General features: G+C 42.0%; 2 protein-coding genes across 3 annotated transcripts in view; one reads left to right on the top strand and one right to left on the bottom strand.

Moving 5' to 3' along the window:
- Positions 1-43: 43 nt before the first annotated feature.
- On the top strand, positions 44-9,999 carry pdcd2 (programmed cell death 2). The gene is made up of 8 exons (XM_034102649.2): positions 44-453; positions 1,515-1,623; positions 2,698-2,754; positions 3,235-3,423; positions 3,764-3,937; positions 7,038-7,138; positions 8,480-8,593; positions 9,609-9,999. Exons 1-8 carry the CDS (start codon positions 256-258, stop codon positions 9,786-9,788), a joined length of 1,122 nt encoding a protein of 373 aa, XP_033958540.1. The 5' UTR covers positions 44-255; the 3' UTR covers positions 9,789-9,999.
- A 687-nt stretch (positions 10,000-10,686) lies between these two features.
- Positions 10,687-13,524, bottom strand: part of cnsta (consortin, connexin sorting protein a) — a 45,768-nt gene continuing 42,930 nt past the window's right edge. Inside the window, exon 13 of one of the 2 annotated variants that reach the window (XM_034075275.2) lies at positions 10,687-13,425. In XM_034075275.2, the coding sequence (XP_033931166.1) occupies positions 13,217-13,425 (209 nt within the window). In that variant the 3' untranslated portion in view covers positions 10,687-13,216. The remainder of the gene's footprint in view (positions 13,426-13,524) is intronic. The other variant, XM_034075282.2, reaches the window with a different exon arrangement.

Here is a 13,524-nt window from a genome sequence, read left to right on the forward strand (position 1 = left end):
AAAAACATTATAACATTTCATGGGTCTCAGAGTGTCAGGTGAACAAATACTGCGTGTCCCCCGAACAGCATTAGCCTCTGTATTTCTACAGTGGTGCTTCGAGGACTGCGGAGTGCGGAACGAAACACCTGCGGATCGCTGTTTCCTCACGGACCCTTTTCTGAACGGCACCACATTTTCAAAACATGTGTTGTGAACGGTTGTGAAGCAGGATTTATTCTGTCAATTTTAACATATCATATTCATTTCTCTAAAATGTCCGGAGGTCGCAGCCTGTCCTCGGAGGAGGTGGTCCTCGGCTTCCTGGAGGAAGTGGAGCCGTGGCGGCTTCTGGCCCCGCAGTTCCCCAGCAAAGTGGGGGGGAGGCCGGCGTGGCTGAGCCGGACAGGCCTGCCCTCCCTGCCCGGGCTGCAGTGTGAGATGTGCCGCCTGCCGATGGCCTTCCTGCTGCAGGTCAGTGTCCCGGAGAAGCCATACATATTTCTTTTTCACAGTAAAATATGCTTTAATCTTAACCCATAAGGACGGAGACCCACCGTGACACAGGTGTTACATGACGTTTAAACGCTCCCCAAAGTTCCTTATACAGATTTAGCCTTTATTTTATCTCATGAAGTCCCTAAGTGACACACCTTTTATTTATTTATTTTTTATTCATTCTTGTTCTGTTTAACCCTTATTTATAACCAGGAGCATCCCCTTGAGATTAAGTACTTTTTGGAACTGTGGAGACCTAGCCAAGTGAGCAGTATAAATACAACTACATAGTAACAGACAGAACACATTCAGGAAAAAGTAAAAGTAAGTCAACCACAAGAAATATAAAAAAGGTAAGTAAAAAAAACATGTCAAACAAAAATATTCATCTTTAGGAAGCGGCCTTGTTTGTTTGTTTTACATTGTGTTGTAAAAACATTTGATTAATATGTTTTCTAATTTAAAGTTTGAACCAGTAGAATCAAGACTAAAAAATATCATTAATGAGTAAAAGTGTAAAAAAAATATTAACATTACTTTCATAGACATTTCAAAAGAGAAAAGACATCACAATATGAAATACATTTTGGCAGATTTCCTCTTAATATAATACCGTACTTTTCGGACTATAAACCGCGACTTTTTCCCCAATTTTTTTTGTACAGCTAACGGCCACTAACCTCCTAAATCTATGGATTTTACAGGTAAAATTAACCACCTTTAACACTATGGGCTCTATGACCGGTCCGCGCCCGCCACCTTTAAGCGGCGGGCTCCAGCAGGCCGGAAAAGAGTGAGACAGGTAGCGCGCCAAAGTAAAAGTGGAACCGAGAGACAGAATGAGAGCAAGACAGACGGACAATTTAGCTGCTGCGGCTTATATGCAGGTGCGCTTTATAGTCCGAAAAGTACGGTAGTTATTTTCCTCCCTTTTTATTATGAACAAGAAGCTAACATCTATTTACAATATCAGCCCAATTAATACGATAATTAATGTATGAAATGTAAAGTACTGACTTCCTGCATTTTCCTTTCAGGTGTACGGACCAATTTCTGGTCAGGACAGAAGTTTCCACAGAACACTCTTTCTGTTCTGCTGCAAAACTCACGAGTGCTACACGCATAATGACAGCCGCTGTTTTAAAGGTACCTGTAACAGTGATTGGTCCTTACTCCTTACGGCCCGTCCACACAGCGGCGTGCGTTGAGGCTTCCCCATTCACTTTGAATGGGGTGACGTCACTTTTAGCCGAAATGCATCGTGGGAAGCGACGTGGAGCGTAGCTGGCGTGTCTCGCAGCAAAAGTTGAGCAATGTTCAACTTTTGACGCCTCGGCGAGGCGTCAGCCAATCGAATCATATGCCAGTACAAGCTCTAGCCAATCAAACCGCTGCTTGTGTGTCAGGGGCGGGAGATTCATGTGATTGGTTGTTGGTCGAGTGTCAGACACGCCCGCCGGCAAGCGTCAAAGCACGCCGCTGTGTGGACGGGCCGTTAATGTTTCACATGTTGTCCCATGAGGGCAGGATGTCTTTCTTAAAGGTCTCCTATCATGCAAAATGCACCTTTTAATGTCCTTTATACATAAATATGTGTCCCCGGTGTGTCGGGGAACTCACAACATGTCAGAAAACAAAACCCTCTCTCTTTTCTTCCGTACCCATATCTCGGAAAGGTGGGCTGGCTTTACACCCACGGCACTATCAGAAAGTTGCTATCAGAAACAATGCACAACGTAATATGGTCTTTGTTTACATTAGCAAGCATGCTAACACTCAGAGCTAACCTGTACCAGAGAGAGTATGTGTAAAAAAGCAGAAAATAAAAAAAGGAACTCACCTTGTGGTAAAACCGCAAGAGAAAAAGCATTTGAGCTCCATACTGTTTCAGAAATAATCCTTGATGTGATTTGGAACATGATACGCGTTTCATCACGGGAGCATTTAGCTGAATCTGTGGTAGAATTCTGAGCAGGCACAAGCTCCCCCTCTTCTTATTTTATTTCTCAAGCTAAGGACCCAGAATCAGCCATTCTCTAACAGGGCTGACATAGAGGGATATGAGGGATGTCTAAAACGCATGATCTGTTTGGTATTTTGAGCAAAACACATCATAGACATGTTTTTTATATATCTGAGACCCATAAAAATAGCATGATAGGAGATCTTTAAGAGTAAGTGTAATTTTTCCGATTTTGAACTTTCCTCTTCCCTTTTCAGTTTTCAGAAGCCAGGTATCGAGGAGGAACGAGTTTTACCCCTACAACCCTCCACCAGGTTGCTATTTTTTTAATAATTTGCAGTTGACATTTTTCTCATTGTGCAGTTTTCAAAGTACTTCAGAATCAGAAACAGGTTTATTGCCAGGTAGGTTCGCACATACTAGGAATTTGACTTGATGTCATGGTGCATACATAACATATAAAAAACAAGAAATCTAATATAAAACAAAAAATCTTTTACACCGTAATAAAATACAGTTAAATAGCAATAACATTTAAATAAAGCAGTCATTTACATGGAAACAGAATTATATTAAAACGAATTTTAGAATATAAACTATGAAATGTGAAATATGAATATGTGCAGAAAGGAGTATGAACATTGTGTGCATTAATGTAATGCATATAGTCTATGATGTGGCAGAGGTAAAGTGTCAGTGGGGGGGCCGGTAGCAGAGGGGAAGAAACTGTTCTTCAACAGTAAATTGTCTTCCTTATGAGGGATCTTCTTTTTGTCAATCTTCTGTTTTCTCAGAGGATGAACCCCCGAGTGATCCTGAGCCGGACCCGAATGTGTTGTCCGTCTCCGGAGTGAAACTATGCTGGGTCTGCGGTTGCCCCGGCAACAAAGCCTGCTCCCGCTGTCACAGCGTCACATACTGTGGAAAACCGCACCAGACCCTCCACTGGAAACACACACACAAGAGGGAGTGTGGCAGACAAGGTGTGTGTGTGTGTGTGTGTGTGTGTGTGTGTGTGTGTGTGTGTGTGTGTGTGTGTGTGTGTGTGTGTGTGTGTGTGTGTGTGTGTGTGTGTGTGTGTGTGTGTGTGTGTGTGTGTGTGTGTGTGTGTGTGTGTGTGTGTGTGTGTGTGTGTGTGTGTGTGTGTGTGTGTGTGTGTGTGTGTGTGTGTGTGTGTGTGTGTGTGTGTGTGTGTGTGTGTGTGTGTGTGTGTGTGTGTGTGATTAATACATGTGAAGTCATTATTATAGCTTGAGTTTAGAGTCAGAGTATTAAACAATTCTTGTCCTCATATCTCTGTTGTGTCCTTGTCCGTTTGTATAGAAGCTCCCATTGTCACAACATCAACCTTCCTCTTCCCTGAGTCTGAGCTGGTCACTGAACCAGAGGAGGAGGAGGAGGAGGAGGAGGAGGAGGAGGAGGAGGAGGATGAAGACACAAAAGAGTCTAAAGAAGAAGAAGAGGAAGAGAAACAGGGTGCAGACTCCTTAGCAGACGGTAAGCTTTCAATTATTTCTGATATGGAAAGTTGGGGAAGACATGTAATTTCAGGAGTTCACTACACAAAAAATACCAAAAGCAATTTGACTGCTTGAATCTCTCTCATGCACATGCAAACTCTCACATTACACAAGTCTCACACAACGGCCTCTAACGTCTGTGGGAACAATGCTTTCATATGGTTGAAATGTCACTGTTATTTTGCAGGTAGAGCTCAAAAAGCCGTATAAAAGTGGTATGAGTGAATGTATGGTTTGTAGCAAATGAGCAAAGTGCTTTATATTTTTGGTCCAAACATAATACAGGACAGAAAAAACTGTTGCATTAAGATTTAACTTGTATGGCTACTGGTCGCTTCTACATGTTAAAATCATTAGGGATGCTCCGATCTATAAAGGCCGATCACATGACGTAAAATACATGACACTTTTTTCTGTGCGCGGCAAAACAAGCCAAAATGGCTTCACCAGTCTGGCAGTATGTTAAGGTGTCCGAAAATGACAATAAAATAGGGGTATGTGTGTGAAGCAGAAATTCTGCAGCTCCACCCGCTGTGACGGACCGCTGAGCGGAGCAAAACACACACTAAGAGTTAGACCTAACACACTTAGCTATTTTATCTACCTCTGGAACAAGCTAAACTAGTTATTAGGGGTCGACCGATTATCGGCCAGGCCGATTATCGGGGCCGATATTCATCATTTGACCGATTATCAGTATCGGCCTTTTTTTTATAAAATTGCCGATAACACTTTGGCTCTGATGCGGCCATTTCTCTGTCTGCAGTCACCACTCTCTGTACACGAGCAATGTCCCGCCCACAGTGCTATCTGAACTGAAGTGTCAATCAACACTGATTTTCCGGGCGGGAGCCAGCCATAGAGGCGGGACCTTCTCAGATTACAGGCAGGTGCGAAGAACGCAGACACAGACAGAGGCAAGCAGCAGCGCTGAGCGGCAGAGCCATACATGTGTTTCGAAGGTAAATCAGTTGAAAGCTGAAGTTCAATAAACATCCCAATCCCCTATGCTGAAGTTGCAAAAACAGCACGATCTATTGATCCAATTCTATCAGCTTCCCAGTTACACAGGGACGCGGGAAGTCAGTCAGCGTGCAGCGTCTCGCAGCGTGCAGCGTCTCGCAGCGGAACTGTGGTGCGGAGGGGAGGCTGCGGGGGCTAGCTCATTAGCTAATGTATTTAGCAAATGTTTAGCAAAATATTAGAAGTGAGGCTACTAGTCTAACGTTAGGTCTACTGTAATAGACTCACTTTTAATAGTTTGCAAAACATTAGCTAGCATAGTGTTTTGCAGTTGCTAGCAGTTTATTGGGATTTTATGCTAGATAGACAGGCATTGGTTTGATATAATAAATTAAGCATTATTGTTAGTTAAGCATGTCAGCCTGCAGCCCCACTTCTTGTCTCTCTCTAATGCCCCTTTCACACCAGCGCCTTTTCAGCTCCGGCTCGGAGCTAGAGCCTGAAAAGCGCCGGGTTTTCCAGTTCACACCGGAGCTGCGCCGGCTCTTAGCTCCGGAATCCGCTTTATTTCCAGCTCCAAAAAATTGTCGGTCCAGAGGCAAGAGCTTTGGAGCTAAGAGGTGACGTCGCTTACGTCTCTCTTACGTCGAGGCGTGCAGGAAACTAAACCCACCTCCCCATGGGTCGACTGTCATGCCTGCCAGTGCCTACAAGCAGTAGTGCCTATAAACACACTTTATAAAGTCAGGCAACACTAACCAGGCTTCGTGTGATTCTGTTTATTTGTGCCTTACTTTGACCATCCGTTCACAGTTATCGATCATTGTGGAGAGAGGCAGACGTGTTGTTTTGTATTATTGCAGCTATCGGATGCAAGTAGTCAGTTTAGCTTCGGTTGCTATGCTAACATCACCCGTTTTATACCAGAGAAACTTTCATAACAGCGTTGTGATACCAAACAGTATCAATTCAGACTGACACACATTCACTTAGGCTAAGGGTACTGGGGATATGCATCAGCTGCTTGTGTGAGTCGGACAGTGAATACTTTAGAGCGGCCGCTGCAGTGTGAGCTAACCGGGAGCTAACGGGAGAATACACTCCGTGGAAGAGCAGCACTGCAGCGGTCGGTAAATGCTGCAGAAACACATTAATAAACAATGAACCACGGCACTCTGGAGAAAAGTATAAGGTTGGAGAAGTCGTTATTCAATTTATTCTGGCTTCGTGTGATTAAAAGCAACACGATCATCGACCCGACGCAGTTGTTGTTGTGAGCGCCGTAATGGCTGCCGTTGGATGGCAAATCAGCGATGTAAACGGTGACGTCATGACGCAGCAAGGGCAGCTCTGGGGCGCCAGTGGGCGGTGTGCACAGAGCGGGAGCTGAAAAGGGAAACCGGAGCTGAAGCAGAAAAGCTCCCGCTCGGAGCTAGAAACTGAAAAGCGCTGGTGTGAAAGCCGCATTACTCATTGCAGATGGCTGCACTAAAGAAAAGGGCACAGAGAGGAAACCAGTTGTAAGATGTTTAAAAGTTCATTAAACATAATATAGGCTATGCTTAAATGCATTTCAAAGAAGTTGTGTTGGAGTTTGTGTTATTCTATATTTTGACACCAAGATTTTCTGATTTTACTGCAAATGTATATCGGTTCCAAATATCGGTTATCGGTCTCCTTGATTACTAATAATCGGTATCGGCCTTGAAAAAGCCATATCTGTCGATCCCTACTAGTTATACATATATGTATTCTTCACTGTCGGGTCACTCATTACTGGATCAGTGAGCTGCATGAGACGATACTGACAGGCTGTCAGGAGAGAGAGAGAGGAAAAGAGAGCGCTTCCGCTCATTTCTCCCATGTTATTATCCAAAGTTAATGTAAACTTGAATAATGTACTTCATTTGAATGTAATAATTATTTTGGTTGTTTGTGGAATCGGCGATTGGCCCCAAAATTCCCGATCGGAGCATTCCTAGAAATCATGTAACACTAATGCACTGAATGGTTACCTGGATAATGACAGGAGTTCCACTGCTGGAAGGCATCACCAGCACTGCAGAAATGTTTTTGCTTTAATTTGTGGCTAAATTATTATTATCTGTATTCAGCCCTGGCAGAGACAGACCTGGAGGAGATGGCGATGCACGAGACTGAAGACAACAATATGGTGCAGCGGTTCAAAAAGAGGATTGCACCAGAGCCACACCAGGTGAACAAACACACTAAGTCCAAACCTTTTTCACCTAGGACCACATACAGAAGAATATACGAAGGGCTGGGCCACTCACTAGAGTTATATTGCCTCATAAGTTCAGTTATAAGTTAGCACAAGCAATCAAATGTAGGTAAATGATGCTTGTGAGTGTTTGCAGCTCATCCCTTAAAACAGAAGCCTCAGTGATTATAATAAGGAGAAATAGGAAGGGTGTATTTCAAGCTTTTTATGTAAATAAGTCATTGGGCTTTTTTCTTATCAACTAAGATATGTTAGAAAAATGTTTCCAACTTTAATTGACTGAATTTATTTGAAAAGTGGTCTTATTAACACACGAATACTACTGTGTAATCTACATTTATATTTAAGAAGTACAATGTAAGACAAGCACAAGTTTCATTTACGGCCATATTCCATTATACTTTTTTTATTTGATGAGGGCCGATTCAAAATGGGCCGCATTTGGCCCCCGGGGCCTTATGGCGCGTTTCCACTGCAGCGGGTAGCTCGCTTTAAGCGTGCCGAGCCGTGCGGGGCCTGTTTTTGGTTGCGTTTCCACTTGGCCTAGTTTTGGCCCGGGGCTACTTTTTCACCTTTTTTCTGGCCCGACTCAAACATGGTTCTAGGGCCAGGAACAACCAGGCTGAGTCGGGCTGAGTATGCTAAACTAGAGAGAATCGCTGGCAAGGGGGCTACAACTACAACAAGATGAACATATTTGACCGTGATTTAATTGTAATACACGTTTCAAAATGATGCCGAAGTAACAACATACTGATACCGGTTAGTAAAAACCATGAATTAATGCTTTGACAAGTCTGCAGACAGACGGCAGGCGAAAAACCCTTTTAAAATGCTTGTTTTCTAAATGGAGCTTGGCTAAGCTAACGTTATATATGCTCCGACCATCCACACTCACAACAACGGCCTACAGACATAAATAAACCAGCGACTGTATTCGCCATGACACAGGCAGTCTGTGGTTTGTACTTGTTTAACTTTTGTCTAGTTTCTGAACAGATATGAAGAGCTGTGAGCTCTGAGTGCTAAGAGCTAACGGCTGTGTTGTTTTTCTGGGGCTTTCATTGAAGATGACGTCACGGCTCTGCCTACACTGCGTTACTATAGTAACTACCCCAGTTCCTAAACTGTAATGGAAGCGCAGCATTAAAGTGAGCCGGGCCTAATAAGGCCTAACCAAACCAACCAAGCGAGGCCGAGCGAGGCCGACAGTGGAAACGCGCCATTAGTTTGGACACCCCTACACTTAGGATATGAAGTAAGAAAGATCTTGCCGTTTTCTCCGAGTCCTTCTCACAGTGCTGTTTTGTTCAGGTGGTGCGGTACTGTCGAGGGGGATCCCCCTTGTGGGTGTCTTCTCAGGACATCCCTTCAGATCAGGATATCCCACCATGCACCTGTGGCGCCAAGAGGATCTTTGAGTTTCAGGTATTCATTTATTGTCCTTCCATCTTCTTTATCCCTAGCTTTCGCCCTTCAACGCTGTCTCAAATGCCTATGTGCGATTATTTTGTCACACGTATTAAAAGTGTGTGTGCACGTTGGTGATAAAAAACAAGTTAAGGGGCATTTTATTTGTTTACATGACTTAAGTTGATAAAGACAGATTATCCATTGGGCACAGCTGTTACCGTTGCAAAAGTATAATGTTTACAGGTGTGTCCCACTCAGCTGCTTATTATGACCATTTTACACAAATTGTCTTATAGGACTAAATTATAAAGTGAGGACATTTTCTGCAGACATAATATAAACTGCAACTTGAGTGGTTGGTGTGACAGGCAGAATTATTCCCTGAACACAGTAGCTTATTCTAGCAAGTTTTATTGACCGAAACTGTGAGTATTATTCTGATAAATTAACATTATTCTACCGGGCAGATTGACTGACCCCGAAAGATACCGTCTGACTCTATGGATAGGCGATCTGACAGGATTACCTGCAGACATTTGCCGGAGAAACCAAGTGTAATTGGAGAAACAGAGGTCTAATAAATCTCAAGATGCATATAACTACTACCCCTGCTATTTGCAGTTATCTTCCTGGCCGTACAGATAATGCGCTGAGAATTAAAAGGGATGTTATTCCTTTTACTTCAATTATTGAATTATTATTATTCCATGAGCATGACAAACCTTTAAACACATATCCATAACTATAAGAGATACAACTTTCCTTATCTGATATGTTTGCTACAATTACCAGCATTTTTAAGAACAATCCTGGTCTTATCTAATTTAACCATAGTTGTCTTCGTTTTCTTACCAGTGGTTTGGGATAATTTGTAGGCATGAGTCCTATGATTCTGGCGACTAACAAGACAGCAGGATGACATTTGTTTACCTTTAACCTAGCTTTGTTTTCCCATCAGCTAACACTGTGACGTCAACACTGTCAGCACCTTAAAGGGTCAGTACATGGAATAATCTGTGTGTTTCTTCAGGTGATGCCCCAGCTGTTGAACAGTCTGTGTGTGGACTCTACAGGAGCCAGTATCGACTGGGGGACGCTCGCTGTCTACGCCTGCTCAGCCAGCTGTAACAATGACGATCAGTACTGCCCCGAGTTCATATGGAAACAAGACTTCAGCTCAGATCGACTCACACAGACTCAACCTTCATAATATCTGTCACACTGATGCATGTGAAGCTCAGACAACTCTTGTCAGGAAACTGGTTTTCTCTCTGACTGCAGTGATCACACCTGTAGTGATGTCCCTGTACTTTATCTGATCAAACTCCTCTCTACAAGACTTTTAAGGACAATGACGATTTTTTTTGGAGGGGCAGATATTCACCGTCTGGATTAATAATAAAAGTTCAGATATTCAAACAGTTCTGCTTCCTTGCAACTTCCAAACCCTTTGTATTATTCTTTGACTTTTCACTGTTGGGAACAATGCATCGGTGGTGTTTCTGACTTATGGGTTCAAGGTTTTTTGCCATATACTGTACTGTTTATACATTATATATGTTGGAGCCAATACTCCACAAAACAAAAGGAACATGTGACTTCCCACACAATGAAGTGTTTACCAAACCTGTCTTAACAGCAGTCATATCATGTTCTGCATCATTTAGTGGACAAAGTGAGGCAAATCCTGTTGTTTTGTTGTTAAAATACTATCAAAATTTAAAAAGAAACAACATACTGATATGAATGTAATTGTTTACATCCCATAAGAAATATATAACAATTTCAAATTATCCATCATTTGTTTGTATTTTATAACTTTAAAAGGATTCACCCAAGAACCCTGTGTAATTGTACTTTAAATTCTCTGGTGAAAAACCCCAAAGAACCTGTTATAGGTTTCCATCCCGAGCTTATGATGAAAGCAGTGTTAATATTTAGTAATGACGGTTCATACATGTAAAGATCAAACTGAACTGCCCCCATTCACTTCTAATCGTGTTGCTTTTATGGCGAAGACATCCACAGTAAGACTTACAGACAGCCTTTTTTAACCCATCATGCACCTGGACCTCGATATACCATCAGGCCACTTTCAAACTGAATGAACAAGAACAGCAGCGAGCATCATTCCAGGAGAGACTGAATTGAGGCTCAAACAACTTTTTTTTTGAATGGCTTTATCAAGAAACATGTCAGGGAAGAAGTTTTTTTTTTTTTTTTTCATCTCCTTATAACAATCTGTAAGAAGAAGAGGCAAGAACTCAGACAATTTGACAAATGCCCATCTTCCGGCTAATATCAGCGTACACAGTACTGATTCATACACAAAAAAATTGACTTCTCATTTCTGAATGTCCTAAAACCCAAATGGGTAAAAGAAATGAAAACAAATCAAATGCTTACAGATGGGAGAAACATGAATCTTTTAACAATCTGTGAGAGAAGAAGATAAAGACAGCAGTAACTCATCAGTCACAAGCCAGCTTTAGAAACTAAACGTGTACCATGGCATTAGGAAGAGTTATGGACTGAGAAATAAAATGTTCCGTCAAAGGCTCCTTAAGAACAATGGTGATGCAAGAGGTGAAATAACTGATTACAATTATCAAGCAAGAAAAACAAACCGATGCAAAAGAGGCACCTTCGTTTTTTTGAACCACCTCCATTTGACATCCCTTGTATTACAAATACTTAAAATCATCTAGAAGATTAAATAAGAGGTTTTCTGAGTGATGGTTATCTGAACCAGCCAGACAACATGTGCAAAATAAAAATAACGATCTACTCCTGATGTCCCAGGAAAAACTCACATCTCAAACTTAGTACAGGTTATGTAGATGACACACCATAACAAGAGGTTAACTGTTCTGAATGCATAAGTAAGTCTTTTTATTTACATCCTGACAATTAAGACCTTTGTGAGATACGGGCAGTTTTCATTGCATCCACACGAAAGGAAAGATGACTAACTGGAGACCAAACATTGACACAAAAAGGTAGAAATTAGGCAAAAAGGCAAAGATTGCTTTAAATGATTAGAAATAGTAGTTAAAGCACTGGTGTATGAATAAAGGTTTTGATTCATGGACAAAGTAAGTATTTTCTCTCGTTAAGGAAATCAGTTTTCCACTAAGAGAAAGGACCTCTTTGTCTAGAAAACCGGGTCAAGCAGATGTAAACAAATCAGACAACTGTTTATCGGAAATGACAAATGTTCACTAGATTACTATTTAAGGACACTGAGCGCAAAGAATAATTTGGGAAAAAAACAAATAGTAAACATTGACAATCACATATTGAGAGTGATGCCTATAATCTAAGAAGAGCAAACACACAGGCAGACAGAGCTTCAAATATCGATCGTCCCATGTTTTAAGACATCTCAAACCTCACCAGACCCGCATAAGATTATTTTCTGTTCAAGTTATCTGTGCATAACAGGCATGAACTCACACTGACCCGGAAAACAGTTTGTGGAAATGGATATTTGCTGATCAAATTAAATGAATTTTTTTTTTAGAATCGTACCAGTATTATGTGTAACATGTTAAACATTCTTCTGACAGTATATACAGAGGTGCACTGTGTTCCTGTACATGTTGCATATGCTACATAAAGTTAAGAATAGCTCATTGAAAACCATAAACGTACAGTTTGGACTTTGAGTCTCCATGGCAGCCATGTCAGCACACTGCAGAAAGAACAGTAAAGGAGACAGGAGACCCATGTCCAATGTGAATAATACATAAATTCCCTACAGGTGACACAAATCAAAGTCTAACATTACAAATCCAAACATTCATTCAGATTGATTAAGACATAATGATTTCATTCCAAGTAGTTGACCGCAAAATGCTTTGTTCATTTAAAAATGTGTGAATTAAAAAAGTCAACAATAAAAAGCTAGTGGCTGCAAAGGTTTGTAAAATGCCCATTGGGCCATTCCCATTGTGCAGTGTGTGTACAACATATCTGAGCCCCCAGTCAACAAACTGTGTACATTATATATACTTTTATATTATATATACTTTTTTTTTTTTAAACATCACCCTGGATTGCAGCTCATTTATTTTGTTCTTTTTCTTAACTGAGGGAGATGAGTCTTGGAGAAGTCGGTGAAAGTTTGTATCCAGTCATGGTAGATTTCACTACCAGTGACCTTAGAAATGTAGTTGTCACTGGCAGACGGTGCACGTGTTACCTTAGTTCAATAGGACACTTGAATGTCTAAACTTAGCTCGAGAATGAATAACCTTTTTAATGTGGACAGCATTGAGAGGCGTGCAGGTCAGTTCCTCCTCTTCTGTAAAGCACTCCGTTCTCCTCTTTCTGCCCTACTTTAACTCTCAAAGTCCTGTGGTAAAGAATAATCTCACCTAAGACTTTTAGGCTCAATGAACCCGGGGATTGTATTCAAAGAGTATTAAAAACGAAGTAGAGCAGGCTTAAAAATGCCAATATCTGATGTAATATTAACCAACCAACGAGCTAGCTCCACACAGCGCTAGGGACTGTGGCAGCTGCCTGGCTCCCTGACCTCATAAAACATCGTCCCAGGAAGCAGCAGGGGCATCTGGACCCCCAGAGATCCACAGTGAGACCTGCTGCTCCTTAATGTTGACTAGCTGTTTGCTGCTATGAACCGGGGGCCAACCAATGCTGGATCTGAGATATCCCACTCTGCAGCTGGGCGACGTAGAAGTCTGCGTTCCTGGAGAAGTCCTGACAGACGGAGGAGTGGGCGTCGCCCAGAGCACAGTAAAGGGCGGTGCCACCCACACTGATCACTACGGTAACAAAACAAAGCAGGAAGAGTAGCAGGCAGGAGTCTCCACCGCCAACATCTACAGAGGAAGAAAGAAGGAGAGATTTAGTTAGAGAGGAAGTGGATTCATCATAATTAACCCAGACCAATTCCTGTGTTTGATGTTTTTATGGAGGTC

Source organism: Pseudochaenichthys georgianus, chromosome 3, assembly GCF_902827115.2.
Source record: "Pseudochaenichthys georgianus chromosome 3, fPseGeo1.2, whole genome shotgun sequence".
In the NCBI taxonomy this organism is placed as follows: domain Eukaryota; kingdom Metazoa; phylum Chordata; class Actinopteri; order Perciformes; family Channichthyidae; genus Pseudochaenichthys; species Pseudochaenichthys georgianus.